At 41.4% G+C, this 20407-nt stretch overlaps 1 protein-coding gene across 12 annotated transcripts in view; it reads right to left on the bottom strand.

Annotated features, from left to right (window-relative positions):
• Positions 1-20407, bottom strand: part of ZNF268 (zinc finger protein 268) — a 48126-nt gene that overhangs the window by 24583 nt on the left and 3136 nt on the right. For 11 of the 12 annotated variants that reach the window (XR_014234358.1, XR_014234359.1, XM_082355088.1 and 8 more), the window contains one exon: positions 9180-9380. The exons of the other annotated variant lie outside the window; for it this stretch is intronic. Coding sequence is in view for 9 of the 11 variants with exons in the window: in XM_082355088.1 (XP_082211214.1) it covers positions 9180-9380 (201 nt within the window). In the remaining 2 variants the exon portion in view is untranslated. The remainder of the gene's footprint in view (positions 1-9179; positions 9381-20407) is intronic. 12 annotated transcript variants of the gene reach the window in all.

The following is a 20407-nucleotide window of genomic DNA, read 5'->3' as shown; positions in this document are numbered from 1 at the left end:
AGCAGTGTTAAGAGGAAATTTTACAGTTAAAAACACATTTAAAACAAGAAATATCTCAAATCAATAATCTAACTTTACAACTTAAGGAAACAGAAAAAGAACAAATTAAACACAAAGGTAGCAAAAAGAAGGAAATAAGATTAGAATACAAATAAAATAGAAACTAGAAAAACAATAGGAAAAAAAAATCAATGAAACCAGAGCTTAGTTCTTTGAAAAGATCAACAAAATTTGATAAACCTTCAGGTAGCTAGACTGAGGAAAAAAAAAGAGAAGACTAGAATTACTAAAATCAAGAATGAAAGTGGGGAAATTAGTACTGATTCTACAAAAATAAAAATGATTATTGGAAAGTACTATAAACAATTGTATGCCAACAAATTGGATAACTTAGTTGAAAGGAATGAATTCCATTTGTGTTTCTATCAAGATCAAATCACAAAGAAATAGGAAATATGAATAGATCTATAACTAGTAAGGAGATTGGGTCTGTAATCAAAAATCTCCCCCCAAAGAAGAAAAGCCCAGGCTTCACTGGTGAATTTTAACAAATATTTAAAGAAGTAATAACATCAATCTTTCTCAAGCTTTTCCAAAAACCTAAAGAGGAGGGAACACTTCCTAAGGCTCTGATACCAAATCCAGACAAAGCCACTGTAAGAAAACTACAAACTAATATTCCTCATGAACATAGATGCAAAAATCTTCAAAATAATAGCAAATCAAATTCAGCAGCTTATTAAAAAGATCATACACCATGACCAATGGGATTTATTCTTGGAATGCAAGGATGGTTCAACATTTGAAAACTGCTCAATGCAATACATCACACTAACAGAATGAAGTTAAAAAAATGATTATCTCAATGCAGATTATCTCAATTGAAGCATGTGACAAAATTCAACACTCTTTCATGATAAAAACACTCAACAAAGTAGAAATAGAAGGAAAGTACCTCAACATAATAAAACCCACATCTTAAAAACCCATAGTGAACATCATACTCAATGATGAAAGACTAAAAGCTTTTCTTCTAAGATCAGGAATGAGGCAAGAATGCCTGCTTTCTAGACTTCCCTGGTGGTCCAGTGGTTAAGAATCTGCCTTCCAATGCAGGAGACATGGGTTCAATCCCTGTTCAGGGAACTAAGATCCCGCATGCCACAAGGCAACTAAGCCCATGCACTCTAGAGTCCACGCACCACAACTAGAGAGAAGCCTGCGCGCCACAATGAAAGATCCCACGTGCTGCAACTAAGACCCAATGCAGCCAAATAAATAAATAACTTTTTTTTTAAAAAAAGGAATGCCTTCTTTCTCCACTTCTATTCAACATAGTGCTTCAAGTTCTTGCCAAAGCCATTGGACAAGAAAAAGAAATAAAAGGCATCTAAATTAGAAAAGGAGTAAAATTATCTCTGTTCATGGACAATATCTTCCTATATTATATAGAAAATCTTAGATTCCACACACATACATACACACACACACACACACACACACACAAAACCTAGTTAGAACAAATGAATTCAGCAAATAACAGGATACAAAGTCACACACCAAAATCAGGTGCATTTCTATACACTAACAATGATCAATCTGAAAAACAAATTATGAAAATGATTCCATTTATAGAATCATCAAAAAGTAATAACTGAACCTAGGAGATAAATGACTTGTAGAATGAAAACTGAAAATCTTGCTGAAAGAAATTAAAGAGCACATAAATAAATAGAAACATACCCTATGTTCCTTAATATTAAAATGTTAACACTACCCAAAGTGATCTACATATTCAATGCAATTGCTAATAAAATTCCAATGATGTTTTTTGCAAAAATAGAAAAACCCACCCTAAAATGCATATGGAAGCTCAAGGGACCCTGAATAGCCAAAACAATCTTGAAAAAGAACAAAGCTGGAGGACTCATACTTCCTGATTTCAAAACTTACTACACGGGACTTCCCTGGCAGTGCAGTGGTTAAGAATCCTCCTTCCAATGCAGGGGATGCGGGTTCGATCCCTGGTCAGGGAACTAAGATCCCACATGCTGCAGGGCAACAAGGCCAGCACACCACAACTACTGAGCCTGCACACTCTGGAGCCCACACACCACAACTAGAGAGAAGCCTGTACACCGCAACTGGAGAAGACTGCATGCCACAACAAAAAGATCCTGTATGTCACAACGAAGATCCTGCATGCCGCAACTAAGATCCAATGCAGCCAAATAAATAAATAAATATTTTTTAAAAAACTTACTACAAAGCTACATTAATCAAAACAATGTGGTATTGGCATAAAGGTGACAATGGAATAGAACAGAGTCCAGAAATAAACCCCTGCATATATGGTCAAATGATTTTTGACAATGGTTCCAAGACCATTTATGGGGAAAGTCTTTCCAACAAATACTACTGGGAAAACTGGATATCCACATGAAAAAAATGAAGTTGGACCCTCATCTAACATTATATAAAAATTAACTCAGAATGGATCAAAGACCTAAATGTAAGACCTAAAACTATATAAACCCTTAGAAGAAAACATAGGGCAAAAGCTTCACAATGTTAGATTTGGCAATGATTTCTTGAAAATGACACAAAAGGTACAAGCAACAAAAGAAAAAACCAACCAATTGGACTTCATGAAAATTAAAAAATTTTTTGTGTCAAAACACAACATCAACATAGTAAAAAGGCAACTCCCAAAATGGGAGAAAATATCTGCAAGTCATATACCTTATAAGGGATTAATATCTAGAATATATAAAGAACTAAAACTCAACAACAAAAAACAACCTATTCAAAAGTAATCAAAGGATTTGAATAGACATTTCCCCAAAGAAGATATACAAATGGCCAATAAGCACATGAAGATGCTGAACATCACTCATCATAACAAAAATGCAAATCAAAACTACAATGAGGGACTTCCCTGGTGGCGCAGTGGTTAAGAATCCGCCTGCCAATGCAGGGGACACAGGTTCGAGCCCTGGGTCAGGAAGATCCCACATGCCATGGAGCAACTAAGCCTGTGCACCACCACTACTGAGCCTGTGCTCTAGAGCCCAGGAACCACAACTACTGAGCCCGTGTGCCACAATTACTGAAGCCCGCATGCCTAGAGCCCATGCTCTGCAACGAGAGAGGCCACCACAGTGAGACGCCCATACACTGAAACGAGGAGTGGCCCCAGCTCGTCACAACTAGAGAAAGCCCATGCAGCAGCGAAGACCCAACACAGCCAAATTAATTAATTAATTAATTAAAAAAAAAAACCTATGAGAGTCCGCTCACACTCATTAGGATGGCTATCAAAAACCATGAAAATAACAAGGGTTGGCAAGGATGTGGAATAACTGGAATGCTTGTACACTGCTGGTGGGGATACAACATGGTGTAGCTGCTGTGAAAAACAGTTTGGTGGCTCCTCAAAAAATTAAAAATTATTATTACCATATGGTCCAGCAATTTCATCTCTGGGTATATCCCCAAAGGAAGTGAAAGCAGGGTCTTAAAGAGATATTTCTACATCCATGTTCACAGCAGCATTAATATTCACAGTAGCTAAAACGTGAAAGCAATCCAAGTGTCCATGGATGGATGAATGGATAAGCAAAATGAAGTATATACATACAACAAATTATTATTCAGCTTTAAAAAGGAAGAAAGTTCTGCAGTATGCTATAACAAGGATGAACCTTGTGAACATTATGTCAAGGGAGATAAGCCAGTCACAAAAAGACAATTACTGTATGACTCCACTTATATGAGGTAACTAGCGTAGTCAAAATCATAGAGATGGAAAGTAGAATGGTGCTTGCCAGGGGTTATGGGGGGGGTGGGGGAGTTATTGTTTAATGGTATAGAGCTTCAGTTTTTCAAGAGGAAGAGCATTGTGGAGACAGATATGGTGGTTATGATTGCCAGTGTTATGAATGTATTTAATACCACTGAATTGTCACTTAAAATGGTTAAGATGATAAAAGAAAATATGTGTGCAGAAATACGTATGCTCCAAAATACAAACAGTGGTTTAAAAAATCAAAGATCTAAAACATGGAACAATATAGGGTGTTCATGGATTGGAAAACTCAGTATTGTTAAGATGTAAATTTTCCCTAATTTGACTCATGGATTCACTGTAATTCCAATCAAAGTCCTAACAAGTTTTTTTGTAGCTATCCACAAGCTCTTCTATAATTAATACGGAAAGGCAAAAAACTAGAACAGCCAAAACAATTCTGAAGAACAAAGGTGCAGCACTCCCACTAGCCCACTTTAAGACTTCCTATAAAAGCAAGATAGCATGATGCCGGTAAAAGATTAGACACAAAAATCAACGGAACACAAAAGAGAGCCTAGAAATAGACCCACATAAACACTCTCTTGAAAAAAAAAATTCTTTTTTTCATAAACACACAAAAGCAATTCAATGGAGAAAGGATCACCTTTTCAACAAATGGTGCTGGAACCCTTGCACATCCATACACATAAAAAATGAACCTCAACACATACCCCACACTCTATACAAAAATTAACTAAAAATGGATCACAGACTTAAATGTGAAAGCTAAAACTTTACAAATTCCAGAGAAAAAAAATTTTTAATCTGTGCACTTTTGTTTGGGCAATGAAATTTTAGATATGACACCAAAAGCAAAACCCATTTTAAAAAATTAAAATTCAGAAAATAAACTTTATCAAAATTAAAACATTTTGCTCTGTGAAAGTTGGTGTCATGGAAATGAAAACACAAACCAGAGACTGGGAGAAAATATCTGAAAATCACTTTTCTTATAAAGGATTTAAATCTAGAATAACACAGAATTCTTAAAAATCCATGACAACAGATGGCCAAAAAGCACATGAAAAGATGCTCAACATCACTAATTACTAGAGAATACAAATCAAAACTGCAATGAGGTATCACCTCCCACCAGTCACAGAATGGCCATCATCAAAAAATCTATAAACAATAAATGCTGGAGAAGATGTGGAGAAAAGGGAACCCTCCTACACTGTTGGTGGGAATGGAAATTGGTACAACCACTATGGAGAACAGTATGGAGGTTCCTTAAAAAACTAAAAATAGAACTACCATATGACCCAGCAATCCCACTCCTAGGCATATACCCAGAGAAAACCACAATTTGAAAAGATACACGCACCCTAATGTTCACTGCAGCACTATTTACAATAGCCAGGACATGGAAGCAACCTATGTGTCCATCAACAGAGGAATGGATAAAGGAGGTGTGGTACCTCTATGACATAAATCACAGCAAGATCCTTTTTGACCCACCTCCTAGAGTAATGGAAATAAGAACAAAAATAAACAAATGGGACCTAATGAAACTTAAAAGCTTTTGCACAGCAAAGGAAACCGTAAACAAGACGAAAAGACAACCCTCAGAATGGGAGAAAATATCTGCAAACAAAGCAACTGACAAAGGATTAGTCTCCAAAATATACAAGCAGCTCATGCAGCTCAATATCAAAAAAACAAACAACCCAATCCAAAAATGGGCAGAAGACCTAAACAGACATTTCTCCAAAGAAGACATACAGATTGCCATCAAACACATGAAAAGATACTCAACATCACTAATCATTAGAGAAATGCAAATCAAAACCACAATGACGTATCACCTCACACTGGTCAGAATGGCCATCATCAAAAAATCTACAAACAATAAATGCTCAAGAGGGTGTGGAGAAAAGGGAACCCTCCTGCACTGTTGGTGGGAATGTAAATTGATACAGCCACTATGGAGAACACTATGGAGGTTCCTTAAAAAACTAAAAACAGAACTACCATATGACCCAGCAATCCCACTACTGGGCATATACCCTGAGAAAACCATAATTCAAAAAGACATATGTACCACAATGTTCACTACAGCACTACTTAACAATAGCCAGGACATGGAAGCAACCTAAATGTCTACTGACAGATGAATGGATAAAGAAGATGTGGCACATATATACAATGGAATATTACTTGGCCAAAAAAGGAACAAATTGAGTTATTTGCAGTGAGGTGGATGGACCTAGAGACTGTTATACAGAGTTAAGTAAGTCAGAAAGAGAAAAACAAATACCGCATGCTAACACACATATATGGAATCTTAAAAAATGGTATCGATGAACCTAGTGGCAGGGCAGGAATAAAGACGCAGACAGAGAACGGACTTGAGGACGCAGCGGGGGTAAGGGGGAGCTGGGATGAAGTGAGAGAGTAGCACTGACATATATACACTACCAAATGTAAAATGGATGGCTAGTGGGAAGCTGCTACATAGCACAGGGAGATCAGCTCAATGTTTTGTGACAACCTAGATGGGTGGGATAGGGAGGGTGGGAGGGAGGCTCAAGAGGGAGGGGATATGGGGATATATGTATACATATAGCTGATTCACTTTGTTATACAGCAGAAACTAACACAACACTGTAAAGCAATTATACTTCAATAAAGATATCAAAAAAAAAAAAAGAATAAGAAAGCATGATTTTGTAGCCCCAAATCCTGAAGAGCCGTATGTAATATCTTAATGTCATGCCCATCAAACTCAGTAAGTTTGGCTTCTGCCCTCTCAAGACAAAATAAGTTAAAGAATAAAAAAAAATTTTTTTTAAATGATGCGGTACATATATACAATGGAATATTACTCAGCCATAAAAAAGAACAAAATAATGCCATTTGCAGCAACATGGATGGACCCAGAGATTGTCATACTCAGTGAAGCAAGAAAGACAAATGTCATATGATATTGCTTATATATGGAATCTAAAAAAATGGTAGTAATGAACTTATCTACAAAACAGAGACAGAGTCACAGATGTAGAAAATAAACTTATGGTACCAGGGGATGGGAGGAAGGATAAACTGGGAGATTGGGATTGACATATACACACTAGTATATATAAAATAGATAACTAATAAGAACCTACTGCACAGGGAACTCTACTTAATACTCTGTAGTGGCCTATATGTGAAAAGAATCTAAAAAAGAATGGCGGGACTTCCCTGGGGGTCCAGTGGTTAAGACTTCACCTTCTAATGCAGGGGGTGCGGGTTCAATCCCCGGTTGGGGAGCTAAGATCCCACATGCCTAGGGCCAAAAAAAAAAAAAAACCAAAACATAAAACAGAAGCAATATTGTAACAAATTCAACAGACTTTAAAAAAAAATGGTCCACATCAAAAAAAAAACCTTAAAAAAAAAAATTAAATTAAAAAAGTAGATATATGTATAACTGATTCACTTTGCTGTACACCTGATACTAACACAACATTGTAAATCAACTATACTCCAATAAAAAATTTTTTTTAATATTAAATTAAAAAAAAATCAATGACAAGAAAACAGATACTTCACCAAAGATACAGAAAGAATAAAACACATATAGAAATATACTCAATAACACTAGCTAGCCATTAGGGAAATGCAACTTAAAACCACAGTAAAATATCACCTCACATCTATTAGAATGGCAAAATTTTTAACAACCTGACAATACCTAGAACTGGTCAGGATGAGGAACAGGGACGCTCATTCACTGCAAGTGGGAATGCAAAACTGCAAGGCACTCTGGAAGACAGTCTCTTAAAAAGCTAAACATAGAATCGCCATACAATCCAGCAATCATGCTCCTAGGTATTTACCCAACTGATCTGAAAACTCATGTCCACACAAAAACCCACATGTGAATGTTGATAGCATTCATAATCACCCAAAACTGGAAGCATCCAGATATCAAGACTTATTATAAATCAAGATAGCGTGAAACTGGCATAAGGATAGAAAAGTAGGCCAATGGAACAGAATAAAGAGTTGTGAAACCAAACTATATTTATGGACGCCTGATATATGACAAGGTGGCACCGCAGAGCCATAGGTAGAGGGTCAATCACTTCAGTGGCACTGGGGCAATTAGGCAACTTGATGAAAAAAATAAAGCTTGACTCCTACTCACACTAAACATAAATATTAATTCTAGATGTATTGTGAATCTACATGTGAAAGGTAAATGTGAACAATGAAAACTGTCCTCATGAGCTTTGGATAACAAAAAAGTTCTTAGATTGGACACAAAAAACACCAGTAATAAAAGAAAAAATTTATAAACTAAATTAAGTTAAAATTAGAAATAGCTGTTCATCAAAAGGCAGCATTAATTAACAGAATGAAAAGGCAAGACAGGAAAAAAAACCCAGCTTGTAAACAAATACTGAACAACAGTTAATGCTGTGCATACTGAAGTATTTAGAGGGAAGCATGCTGATGTCTAAAATATATTAAGAAATACAGCAAAAATAAGATGCGGTAAGAGATGCAGAGGGATGGAAAGATGGATCATGTGATAAAGCAAGTACAGTAAAATGTTAAAGGTAAATTCAAGGTGATGAGTATACAGATGTTCACTGCAAAATCCTTTCAACTTTGCCCTGCGTTTGAAAACCATCATAACAAAATACTGGAGGTAAGAGAAGCACCCCAGGTAAAACCTGAGTATGGATTTGGTGTCAAGTTTGCTTTAAACTTCAATGTGCATGAATCACTGAATCTTGTTAAGATGAAGTCTTGATATAACAGGACTGAGGTGCGGCCTGAAACTCAGCATTTCTAACAAGCTTCCAGAAAATAAATAACTCCTTTCAGTCAATAAGAAACAGACAGAAAACACCCACAAAAGGTAACAAAATGTCCAAAAAGCATGCTAGCAGGAAATGCAAAGTAAGCCCATACAGAAACACCACCATACCAGAATGGCTCAAATAAAAAGAACAACAGTAATTAAGAGCTGGCAGAGAACATGAGGCAAGTGGACACGCAGACACTGCTGATGGCCGTACAAGAGGACGGTGCTTAATGAAAAATATAAGCAATACAGCAGGATACACATGTGTACACGCCACCAACATAAATTAAAAATGCATTCACACCAGAAACAATACACAGTTTGTAAACACATATAAACAGAACAATATCCATTAAAAAATTTGTGGGGGGGCGTGGAAAAGGAGCTGAAAATTGAGTCTGGGGAAACCAGGAAACAGGGACCTCAGGGACCTTACACGACCTCCCACCTGAGGACCTCCATCCCTCTCCCACCAAAAAAATGAAAAAGAAATAAAGAAAAGAAGTGGAAATGAACAAAGCAGTAACTCACCCAGGTCTTCTTCGCTTTCGGCTGCTCCTGGGAAATAAACAGCCACTCTAGGACCTGCTCCGTCCCGGGACTCTTGTGCCTCTGCCGGGGTCCTCCAGGGAGAGGCCTCTGGTCAGGGGTCTCTTGACCCAGGATGGATCCCTCCCCTTGGAGCTTTCTGATGCCATCGTGCGTGCTGTCTCGCTCCTGGAGAGGTGGGACCTGCAGACCCAAGAGCAAGCTCACTTTTGCGAGCACTTTTCCTCTGGGCCCCGACCTTGGTCTCCTTTGCTGGTGAACGCGCTCACCCAGGCTGGGCTGGGGGCTCTGCAGACTGTGGTCAGTGCGGCTGGTGGGGGGGGGGGGAACAAGTGAGAGGAAACGGAAATGGGGAACCCAGCACACGACCACAGCCACCCCCCACCGCCAAGACTCTGCACAGGCCCCCAGGAACCCTGGAAGTGCAGCAACCACCCAGAGATTTAAACAACTTCGGGCAGACACTCAAGAAGAACATGATGCCAGATGGTAAGGAGGGAACGACCCTGCTGGAGGCGATGCACACGAGAAATAGGCTGTGGACGAAACAGTCTGTTTCAGTAGAGCTTCTTCTCTCAATATCTGGATGTCCATGAACAATTCACTTCGTCTCTCTCACTGAGTCTTATTTTTGTTGTTAAACATTGAGAGTAGGATGAGATCAGGGGAACAGTGTAGTCTTTCAATCTCCCAATAAAAACAAAAGAGGCCTACCAGAATAGCAAGAGAAGAAGCCCAGAGATGTCCACAGACAGACAAATGGACCCAGGTGACAGGGCTCCTCACAAACCTAGGATCCAGGCAGATGTGACCTAACTGCAGAACTGGGGCGGGGGACCGGGGGCCACATGCTGCCGATCTCCAAAGTCACCCCCGACAGGAGAGCACCTCCCGAGGGGAATCTGAGCCTCTCAGGCTCAGAGGTGCAGGTGACTAAAAAAGACGTTCCCAAAGTCGCTAAGTGAGCTAACAGTGCTGTGGCCACCTAGGAACACAAAGGTCTGAGAAATAATGGGCAAACCGTCCCTTCTACAAGGACGGGTCTTCACTGCGAGGGAAAGCTGCTGGAAATGGAGCCCAAATTTATCAGCACAAGTGAGAGAAAAAAGATTCAGGCAAAGAGAGGGACAAGAGAAAGGAGATTCTGAGAATGAGAGGGGAAGGAGAGAAAAGGGAAGAGAGAAAGGCACTCGGCAGTCAGGGGGAAGGGTCCAGAGGATGCTCATTCCAGAAGCTATTATAACAACAAAATACAAGGGGTAAAACTGAGAGAAACATGTTAGGATACAAGGCATGCTGAACTCTAGGAAACACAGGGCTAGAGGCAGAAAAAAGGCTTCCTGACAAGGCTTAGCGTTGAGTCAGGTCAGATATGTGTGTATGTGTGTTTGCTTATAGTTCCAAAAGAATCACTGAGAGGATGAACTAGAAACTGTAAAAATGGTTCCCTCCAGGGGAGGGAGGGAAGGAACAGAGCAGGAGGGATGGAGGCTTGTCTGAATGACACTACGTACTTTCTACTTTGAATCATGTAAATATTTCACATGATCTAAAAGAGGAGGGAGGGCAATCCCTAACGCTGAAAATAAATGTCAACAAATACATTTATTTATACAATTGGAAACAAAACTACAACGGACAACCATTTTACCAACTGACTTAACATGCGGTATTTAACTGTGTATTCTTTGGATAAAATGGGCTACAAAGACAGACTGAACCACATTTAGTACCCTTGTTAATGGTAACAAATTGTTGTTTTAAAACCGTCTTACGTATGCTATAGGACATGACAGTTATATCACTCTTTTTAAGAACCAAGATATCTAACACATGACAAAAAGTTGCAAGAATAAAGTTTTTAACCCTCACGCACAGCTGGTGGGAATATAAAATGGAGCAGCCACTTTGGACCCAGCTTGGCAGTTCCTCAGTGTTAAACCCAGAATTACTGTATTACCCGGCGATCCCAGTCCTAGGTATCCGCTCAACAGAATTAAAAGCCTACATCACAGAGACGCTTGCACACGAATGGCTCTAACAGCCTGATTCCTAATAGCCAAATACCCGTCAACGGATGAAGGGATAAACCATATGTGATCTATACATACAAAGGCACGTTATTTAGCCATAAGAAGGAATGAAGCACCAAAAAATGCTACTACATTATGAACCTTTGTACTATAGGTACCTGACAATTAGCTTCTTTTGACTGTAATGCAAGTGCCTGATCGTACTGAAAGCTTCTGATTTCTGAGGCGCCACTTCAAAGACATCCATCTTAGATGAGCGCACTGCCAGCCACACGGCGGGATGAGGAGTCAGGCCGCCCCACCTGACGTTCCCCTCCCAGAAAGCCCTGGGTGACCTAGGTAACTGCTCACTGGAGTGACCCCGCTCTTCCCTTCCAGTGCCTGAATTCTCAGCCTTATTTAAATTCACCAATAAATAATGAACCTGCAACCCCCCCTTGACCCCAATAATAAAGGCAGAACCTCAACCCCCCTTGACCCCAGTAAAGGCAGAACCCCAGGTCCACAGTCTCGTCCTCTCCGTCTCTCTGCTGTGTGGCCCCCCGTGTGCCACGTACCCCGCAGGGTCTGTGAGTAATAAACCTTAAGTTTTCAGAGTTCCCGACGGTTGCTGAGGAGATGCGCCTTGCAGTCACAGTAAGAACCACAAGGGCTGGCCCAGCCATGACGCTGGCTCCAGTCAGGGAACCGTCTGTGGGGCTGCCACAAGCAGCACGGGTCCCGGCGAGCCCCGCCCCAGGCGCTCTGCGTCACAGCATCATTCCTGCCAGGCTGAGACCAACACAAAGCTACCTTGAAAACACTACGCTAAATGAAAGAAGCCAGATACACAGGGCCACCTCTGACATGATTCTGTTTACACAAATGTCTAGGATAGGGAAATTCTTGAACACACCAAGTAGATTAAATGGCTGTAAGGGGATAGGGGAAGGAGGGGATGGAGAGTGGCTTGTGAATGGGGACAGGGTTTCTTCTGGAAGTAATGATAATGTTCTGAAATTGGATACGGTGATATTTAGGCAACTCTGTGAATACTAAAAATGACTGAAGGCACACCTTAAAAGGGTAAATTTTATGGTATATAAATTATACCTCAATAATGCTTCTATATAAAGAGTAATTTTTTTTAACTTCAATGATTTTTAATAAATTGAAAGTTTAGCAACAGTCCGCTCATGCAGGTTTACAGCGTTCCTACTGCCTCAGACATTCCTCCGGAGGCGAGGCCCACGCTCACCCCCGACGCCCAGACAACCACTGCTCTGCTCCTGTGCACAGATCTGCCTGTTCCGGACATTTCACACGACTGGGACCACACGAGGTACTGCGTCTGGCTTCTTCCGCTCAGCACAATACTTTGGAGGTTTATTCTTGTTACAGCACACACCAGAGGTTTGCTCCTTTATTGCTGAATAGTGTTCCATTTTGTCCATACGTTCACCACTTAATCCACATTTAGATTCTTTTTAGTTTTGAGCTACTATACAAGTCTTTGTGTGAACATGTCTTCCTTTATCTTGGGTAAATTCCTAGAAGTAAAACTGCTGCACTGTACAGTAAGTTTATATTTAACCTTTTAAAGAAACTGCCAAAACCTTTACAAAGCGACTGTACCACTTTATATTCCCACCAGCAGTCTACAGTGGTTCCAATTTCTCTACATCCTTGTCAACACTTACTGTCTGCCTTTTTGGTTATAGCCATTGGGTATAAAGTGGGACTTCATTATGATATTAATCTTATTTCCCTAGTGACTCATGATGTTAAACATCTTTTCCGGTGCTTACTTGCCATCTATACATCTTCTTTGGTGAAGTGTCTGTTCAAATCCTTTGCCCATGTTTTAAATTGGGTTGTCTGTCTTCCTACTGAGTTGTAAGCATTCTTCATATATTCTGGATATATCCTTGTTATCAGGTACATGATTTGCAAATACTATCTCCTGGACTTTAAATACTTAAAGTCCCGGTCTGGGACTTGTGTTTTCATTTTCTGAATGGTAACTTTGAAGTTCAAAAGTTTTTATCTTGATGTGGCCCAATTTCTATCTTGAAAAGCACAACCTATAAAAGAGCTTTCTAAGAACTTTAGCCTAAGAGAAGGTCATGAATATTTTCCCCTATGATTTCTCCCAGGAATTTTATAGCTTTTGCTCTTGAAGTCTACGCTCCAACTGGAGGTCATCTTCTGGTATTGGGTGAGCTAAGAGTCACGGCTCATCTTCTTAGAAGATTTTTACTTGTGAAAACATAAAATACATAACATAAACTTAGCATCTTAACCATTTTCAAGTGTACAGTTCATTGGAATTTAGTACCTTCACAGTGCTGTGTAACCATTCCCAGCAGGTCACATTCATCTCCAGAACTCTTCATCTTGCAAAACTGAAACTCTGTATCCTCTGAGCAGTAACTTCCCATTCTCCTCCTACCACGGCTCCCTGACAACCAGCGTGGACCACACTTTCTATGCTCTTGACTACTCTAGGAACTGAAACCATGCTCCACAGGGTTAACAAACAGTGGCGACTAACAGAAATTCTCGAGCTCGTCTTACAGAGCAGCAGCCAAGGGGCAGCTTGTTAAACCCCCTACCTGAACCCGCCCTCAGTGACTAAGCTTGCCTGAATGACTAACTGTCCCCTAGAGGTAACACCTCTGACGTATGGGTCACTATATCAATGGGCACTTAAGCGGTTTTCCAGAAACCTAGAGTCAGCTCTTGTCCAGTGCAAGGCAGCCAAGACCGGTTGGGACCGCTGACCCTAAAAACCGGGCCTGCACACATGTCTGATGAATGACCGCCTGATGTCAGAGGGCCAAAACCTCCACCCTCGGATCATGCTAAGTGTCTACATTTTTGAACACGTATCCCACGAAGAAGCATGTACCCCGATACGCCTGCACAGAACACAGATTACCTCACCTTTTCCCTACTTCCAATCACTTCCCCATACCTAAGACTTCCCTACTTCTTTATCCCGTGAATATCTCAAGTCCCTCACCTGCGAGGAGACAGATCTGACATTTGTTCTCCCATCTCCTCACTTGGCTGTCTCGTGAATAAACTCTTTCTCTGCTACAAACTGCAGCGCCTCAGCGTTTGGCTTGCTGCGTGTTGGGCGAACAAACCTGGTTCAGTAACAGAACCTCACGTAAGTAGAATCTTACAGTATTTGTCCTTTTGTGACTGGCTTATTTCACTGAAAACAATGTCCTCAAGGTTCACCCATGTTGTAGCATGTGTCAGAATTCATTTCTTTTTAAGACTGAATATACACATACACACCCACACCCCATTTTGTTTATCCATTCATCTCTTAGTGAACAACTGGGTTACTTCCACCCAAGAAAGAGTAATTTCAAAAAAATAAATCTTTTAAACTCTGTAATTTGAATTGGAAATATCAAAATGAATCATAATTTTTTTCCTTTCCAAAGATCCCTAGGTCTGCCTACTGAAACAGCCCAGAAGTAATGACATTCCAGTATCAACAGTGGTCCCTGAGCACACTCCCTACGAAAAGACACAGGCTCCTGGAGAAAAGGTTGATTCCAGATCTGGGACGGGAAATACGCAAATGAGCGGAGAATACCTTCTTGGGCCCAAAAGCAAGGAAGCCAGGAAGCCAGCTAAGACTAACAGAGTCTTTCCAAAAAGCCTCAGAGCCAAGCTGAAAGGCTCCCTTTGGCTAAGGCTGGGACAATGAAACCCTCTAAAGGAATACTGACTGCAACTGATTGAAACTAACTGTGAACAGTATTAAGATTTACGAATTTCTTAATCATACTCAAATTAACAAAAAGAAAAAAAAATCAAATGAAAAACTCACTGCTGTCATCAATGGATGTAACTAGGGCATCATCTCCTTAGTGAAAACTGGCAATTAAAGGGAAAGAGTTAAGCATGGATCTGCCATCCCTATACAAATCGTGTCTCTGGGTAACCAAACGGTTCTGTTGATGAAGAAATGTTCTTTTTTAGAGAAGCATTCTGTAAATTCTTTCAGAAAATTCCTGCTACAAAAATGGAAAGAATGATAGAGTTAGAAAGTCACCACTTTGTAGATGCTGTGAAATAACTGGCTGAGGGGAAGGTCATAATTGATGAAACCGTTAGAAAAGGCTGATGGGAAACTTCACAACAACAATACCACACCGTCACCCCTGACCCCACCAATCGATCTTTGCATCACCTAGAGCGAGTCAACCAGACATATGTGCCTCCTGAGGTGACAAGACAAAGCACTATCAAGTATTCTTGCCAAAAACATTAATAAATGAATCTAAAGTCTCTAAAGATAAATTTCAGTTTACCAGAAATACTGGTGACAGGAAACATGTTAAATGTGACCACAAGGAAACAGAGATAAATCTAAAATGAAGGACATTCTAAAGGACAAATGGCCCAGCATCTTTAAAAAGTCAATGGGGGAAAAAAAAGAAAGAAGGATGGGTTACTCTGGATTAAAAGAGACTTAAAGTATGTAACAGTAAGAAGTGTGTACCTTGTTTGGATTTTGATTTGAACTTGCCAACGTTAAAAAGGAAAATGAAATCTGAACATGGAATAATTCCATGATACCAAGGAATTATTCTGTTAGGTGTAATAGTGGTATTATAATTATATTAGAAAATGTATGTCTTTTAATGCCTAGTGATGTACGGATGAAATAACATGAGAACTGAATCTGCTTCAAAATACTTCAGAGTATTTTGGAGTAAGGTACCTTTATCCTACGCCTTAAATTTTTCCTTTGAAGAATTTTTCGAGAACAGTGACCACCACACAAGAAAATAAAGCTTTCAGAAAACAAGACAACATGAACAAGAACCAATGAAAATCAACAAACAACAGAAAGAAAACCTTGTAGCCAACAGACAGTGCAATTGATGGACACTGGTTATAAATCAAATATTATATTCAAGGAGAGAAAGGCAAGCCTTATGACTTGGCAAGGACTTGGACAAATAACTTAGCAAGCACATTTGAAAAAGAACTAGAAAGAATTTATAGGAATGATAAAAACACATCAACTGAAGTCTCTTTAATAGCAGGTTAGGAAGAATTAGTAAACGAAAGGACTAACCAGAAGAAATTATCTAGAAAGTAGTATGGAGAGACAGATGGGCAAGAGAGGAGAGCAGTGACACACAGACTGAGAAGGTCTATCATAAGCTGCACTAGAGTCTAAAAGGAAACAACAGAGCAAATTTTAAAATGGGGGGTGGGGCACAGCTTTCTGACAGCAGGCAGGTATCTAATGAACGTAGAAAAAATAATGAAATTAGATAAAACTCATTTGTCAACTAGCATAATAAAAACGCACACAAGAATCACCCATGCAGGCTAAATGAGTGGGTGAAAGTTTGAGGACTAAAAGGTGTTTATTTCATCCCAGTATCTCCCAACAGATACTGACTTACAAAGGGAAGAGAGAGTGACTACAGGGGAGGGAACACAGACACCACGTTCACCAAGTGAGGCAAGTTCACATCAGCAGCCACGAGTGCCCCTGACGTGACGCAGGGAAGAATGCATCACTTCTGAAACGGATCAGGAGGAGGAGCAAACAACCCCAAACTGAGGGATACTCCACAGGATGCCCTGGACTCCAGAAACACGTCATGACAAAAAAGACTGAGGAACTGCTCCAGGTTAGACGAAAGAGCCAGCACAGCCCATCGCAACACATGATTCAAGTTACTCTTTCCCCATAAAGGACAGTATTTCCAAAATTTCTACAAAGAAACAATTGGCAAAATCGCAATAAGACCTGTAAATGAAATAACAGCATTGTATTGATGTCAATTTTCTGATTCAGTGGTTATGTAAAAAACTGTTCTTGTTTGTGAGATGTACTGCAGTATTTAGGGGTAAAGGAACATCATGTCTGCAAATTAGTTTCAGTTAAGAAAAAAAAATGTGTATGTATGAGGAGAGAGAAAGAGGAGAGGAGCTGGGAACAGAGAGTGAGAGAGAAAATGATAAAGCAAGTGCAGTAAAATATTACTAATTGAGGAATCTGGATGAAGGTATAGAAGAACTTTTGTATTATTCCTGCAACTTTTTTAAGATCTAAAATTATGTCAAAATAAAAACTTAAATTAAAAAAACTTCACAGCATAAATAATGTGTATAATGCCCAAACACCTCTACAGAAAGAAAAAGAATAAAAATTGTCAGTCAAAAAAGGGCCAAGAGAAAAAAAAAAAAAAAACAGATCAGGTACAGCAAACACAGTATAGAAAAAACACAGTAAGATGGTAGATTTAAACTCAAATATAACAGTAATTACGTTAATCATAACGGACAAAGTGTCTAAGTTAAGTACAAAGATTGACAGACTGATTTAAAAAAATGATGCTATTTAAAAAAGACACATCTAAAAGATAAAGATACAAAAAAGTCAAAAGCTGAAGAAAAAAAAAAAAAGCTAAAGAAAAATATATGACAAGCAATTAACCAAAAGGAGGCTCCTACACCTATAAAAATATAAAACAGACTTTAAGACAAAAAAAGGATTCCTGGACATAAGGTGACTCCACAATCATCAAAGCCTCGAGTCACAAGGAGAATGTAGTTTTCAGCTTGTCTGGAAGGGGTGAGCAGCCTGTTCAAAGACAGCCAAGCGGGTGACAGGCCGCCGCATTACCTGGCCGCCACCTAGCCCGACAGCTGAGCGCTGAGCCGGCTCCAGAGGCCTGATGGCGGCCGGCCACTCCCCGCCCACTGCTGGCAGCGCACAGGGGCTGCCTCTGCCCGCAGCCTCCTTCTCCCTCGCCTTCGCACGGCTAATTCCACAGGTCCTTTGAGAGCAGCTGCCAAGGTCACTTCCTGGGCTTCCCTCTGCCCCAGCGCGAATTCCGTGGCCACCTGGCCTGCCCTCTGTCCCCTCTCTCAACTCCCAGGGCTGCCTTTGACCCGTGTATCCTCAGTGCCTAACAGGTACCTGGAATATATAAACAAGGGTGCATGAGGGTTGTTAGTTTTGAAAGAGTATTTCATGAACACTGCCACATTTTAACAGGAAATTATCGGGGCTTCCTTGGTGGTGCCGTGGTTAAGAATCCGCCTGCCAGTGCAGGGGACACGGGTTCAATCCCTGGTCCGGGAGTATCCCACATGCCGCAGAGCAACTAAGCCCGTGCACCACAACTACTGAGCCCGCGAGCCACAACTACTGAAGCCCGCGTGCCTAGAGCCCGTGCTCCGCAACAAGAGAAGCCACCGCAGTGAGAAGCCCGCGCACCGCAACAAAGAGTAGCCCCCGCTCGCCACAACTAGAGAAAGCCCGCGCACGGCAACGAAGACCCAACGCAGCCAAAAATAAATAAATAACAATTTACATATAAAAAAAAAACCTGGGAATTATCATTTTAACCTTTAATTCGCCAAGAGGGTCAGTCTGGGCGCAGCTGAAGACATTCAGCCTGGTATGCACGGGAGCGCTGGCCAACCTTCCTCTGAAAGGCCCCGCCAGGCAGAATTCCCTTCTCTCTCCCACACCCCCTCATGTCAGTCTTGAAGCCCCAACTCACTGCACTGCAAACTATGCTATTAGCATGTCGTGGTGGTGACCATGGTGACGGTGTTTGGCGGTGGTCCATGGGAGCAGAGGCCCTGCCCAACGCCGGAGAAAAAGGGAAACAAGGTTCCCTGGTTTAAAATAAGTCAACTCCTACATGAGAGGAGGACACGGAAAATCTTTCCAAGCCCCTAGGAATGCAGACTCCCTGAAGTGAATTTGTAATGACACATTTAAGGGAAGGAAGTGTCAACAGCAGAAAGCAGCCAAACTGAAAAAACAAAACCTGCCAGTAAGTGCCCAGCATCCTCCGAGGAAAGAAACAGAGACTTAGGGGCTCACAGGCCTCAGTGCTACGTCACCGCCGAGGACCACCTCCCTCTGTTCTGAATTCACACTCATCTACAGCCTTCTAATTACTAGGTATCACCCTGGATACCCAGGAGGGGACACCCAGAATATGGGTCGAGGATGTCACCGGCCACGGGAAAGGGACTCCTGTGTTGCACAGTTTTAAAATGTCTTGCATATGATATCCTTTCCGCTTTCAGCGCACCCCTGAGTGGGGTCATCCACATCCTATCATTCCCCAGGGACTGGGCCACACACACCCACTGCGTCCAGGGCACGGCAAGGGACTTAACTGCTCCTGAGTCCAAGAAGCAGCTGATAAGTGACCTATTGTGGGTAAACAATAACTACTATTAGGGTCCAGGAGTCTAGAATCTCTGTCTCTTGAGAAATTCTCAGGCTACACCCTGAGGCAGTAGAGTACACTGGCCAGGGAAGCAGGTGTAGGGCCATCCCATCCAGGTTCAAATCCTGACTCTGCACAAACCAGCAGTGTAACCTGGTCCCAAGAAGAGGCACTGATGAATACCTACAGCAGACGCAGCTCAGAACCCCACGCACCGTGAGCGCTGAGCATTCACGCTGGGCTGGAATGGTAAGAAGTACGGGACTACTTACACAAAATCTAAACAGTGACCACGGACTAGGTGAAAAGCATAAGCTGGCTGTCAGAAAAGAGGACTCACCTTCCAAACACCGCCAATTCTGTCTAGTCTCTCCGTTTCCACTGCTCCAGGCAACACCTCCTCCGCCTCTCGTCTGCGCCCCTGCAGTCACCCATTCTCCACTGAGCAGCCAGAGGGTCTCTGAAAAGCCCAACCCCCTTTCCTAACACAGCAGCTTCCCAGCCTGATCGGGCCTCTGGCCCCCTCCGTGTCTGTCTGCTCCCCTCCCCTCCCCGCCAACCCGGGCCACACAGGCCTTCCTTCCCTGCTACAAAGGCACGGACCCTCCCCCACCTCGGGCCCTTGGCGATGGCTGTTCCCACCCTGCATGTTCATGCACCTGCTCTTCCCAAGGCCGGCTACTCTGGTAACTCAGACCTGCAAACGTCACCTCCTCCATGGGACCTTCCCCAAACACCCAATCTTTCACATCAACCAATATTAATTCCATGTACAACACGATAACGACATTTCCTGTTCACTTGTAAGTAGTTTCTCCATCATTTACATGGCATCTGCCTTCCTCCACCAGAGTGCAAACTCCCCAAAGCATGGATCCTGTCAGTCTCATTCACCACCACATGCCTGGACCTGGAAGGGGGCCTGGCACATAGTGGGTGCTCAATAAATACC

Source organism: Balaenoptera borealis (assembly GCF_965194805.1).
Source record: "Balaenoptera borealis genome assembly, chromosome: 14".
Classification (NCBI taxonomy): Eukaryota; Metazoa; Chordata; class Mammalia; order Artiodactyla; family Balaenopteridae; genus Balaenoptera; species Balaenoptera borealis.
The sequence above is the reverse complement of the archived record's forward strand: the minus strand, read 5'-3'. Positions and strand labels throughout refer to the sequence as shown.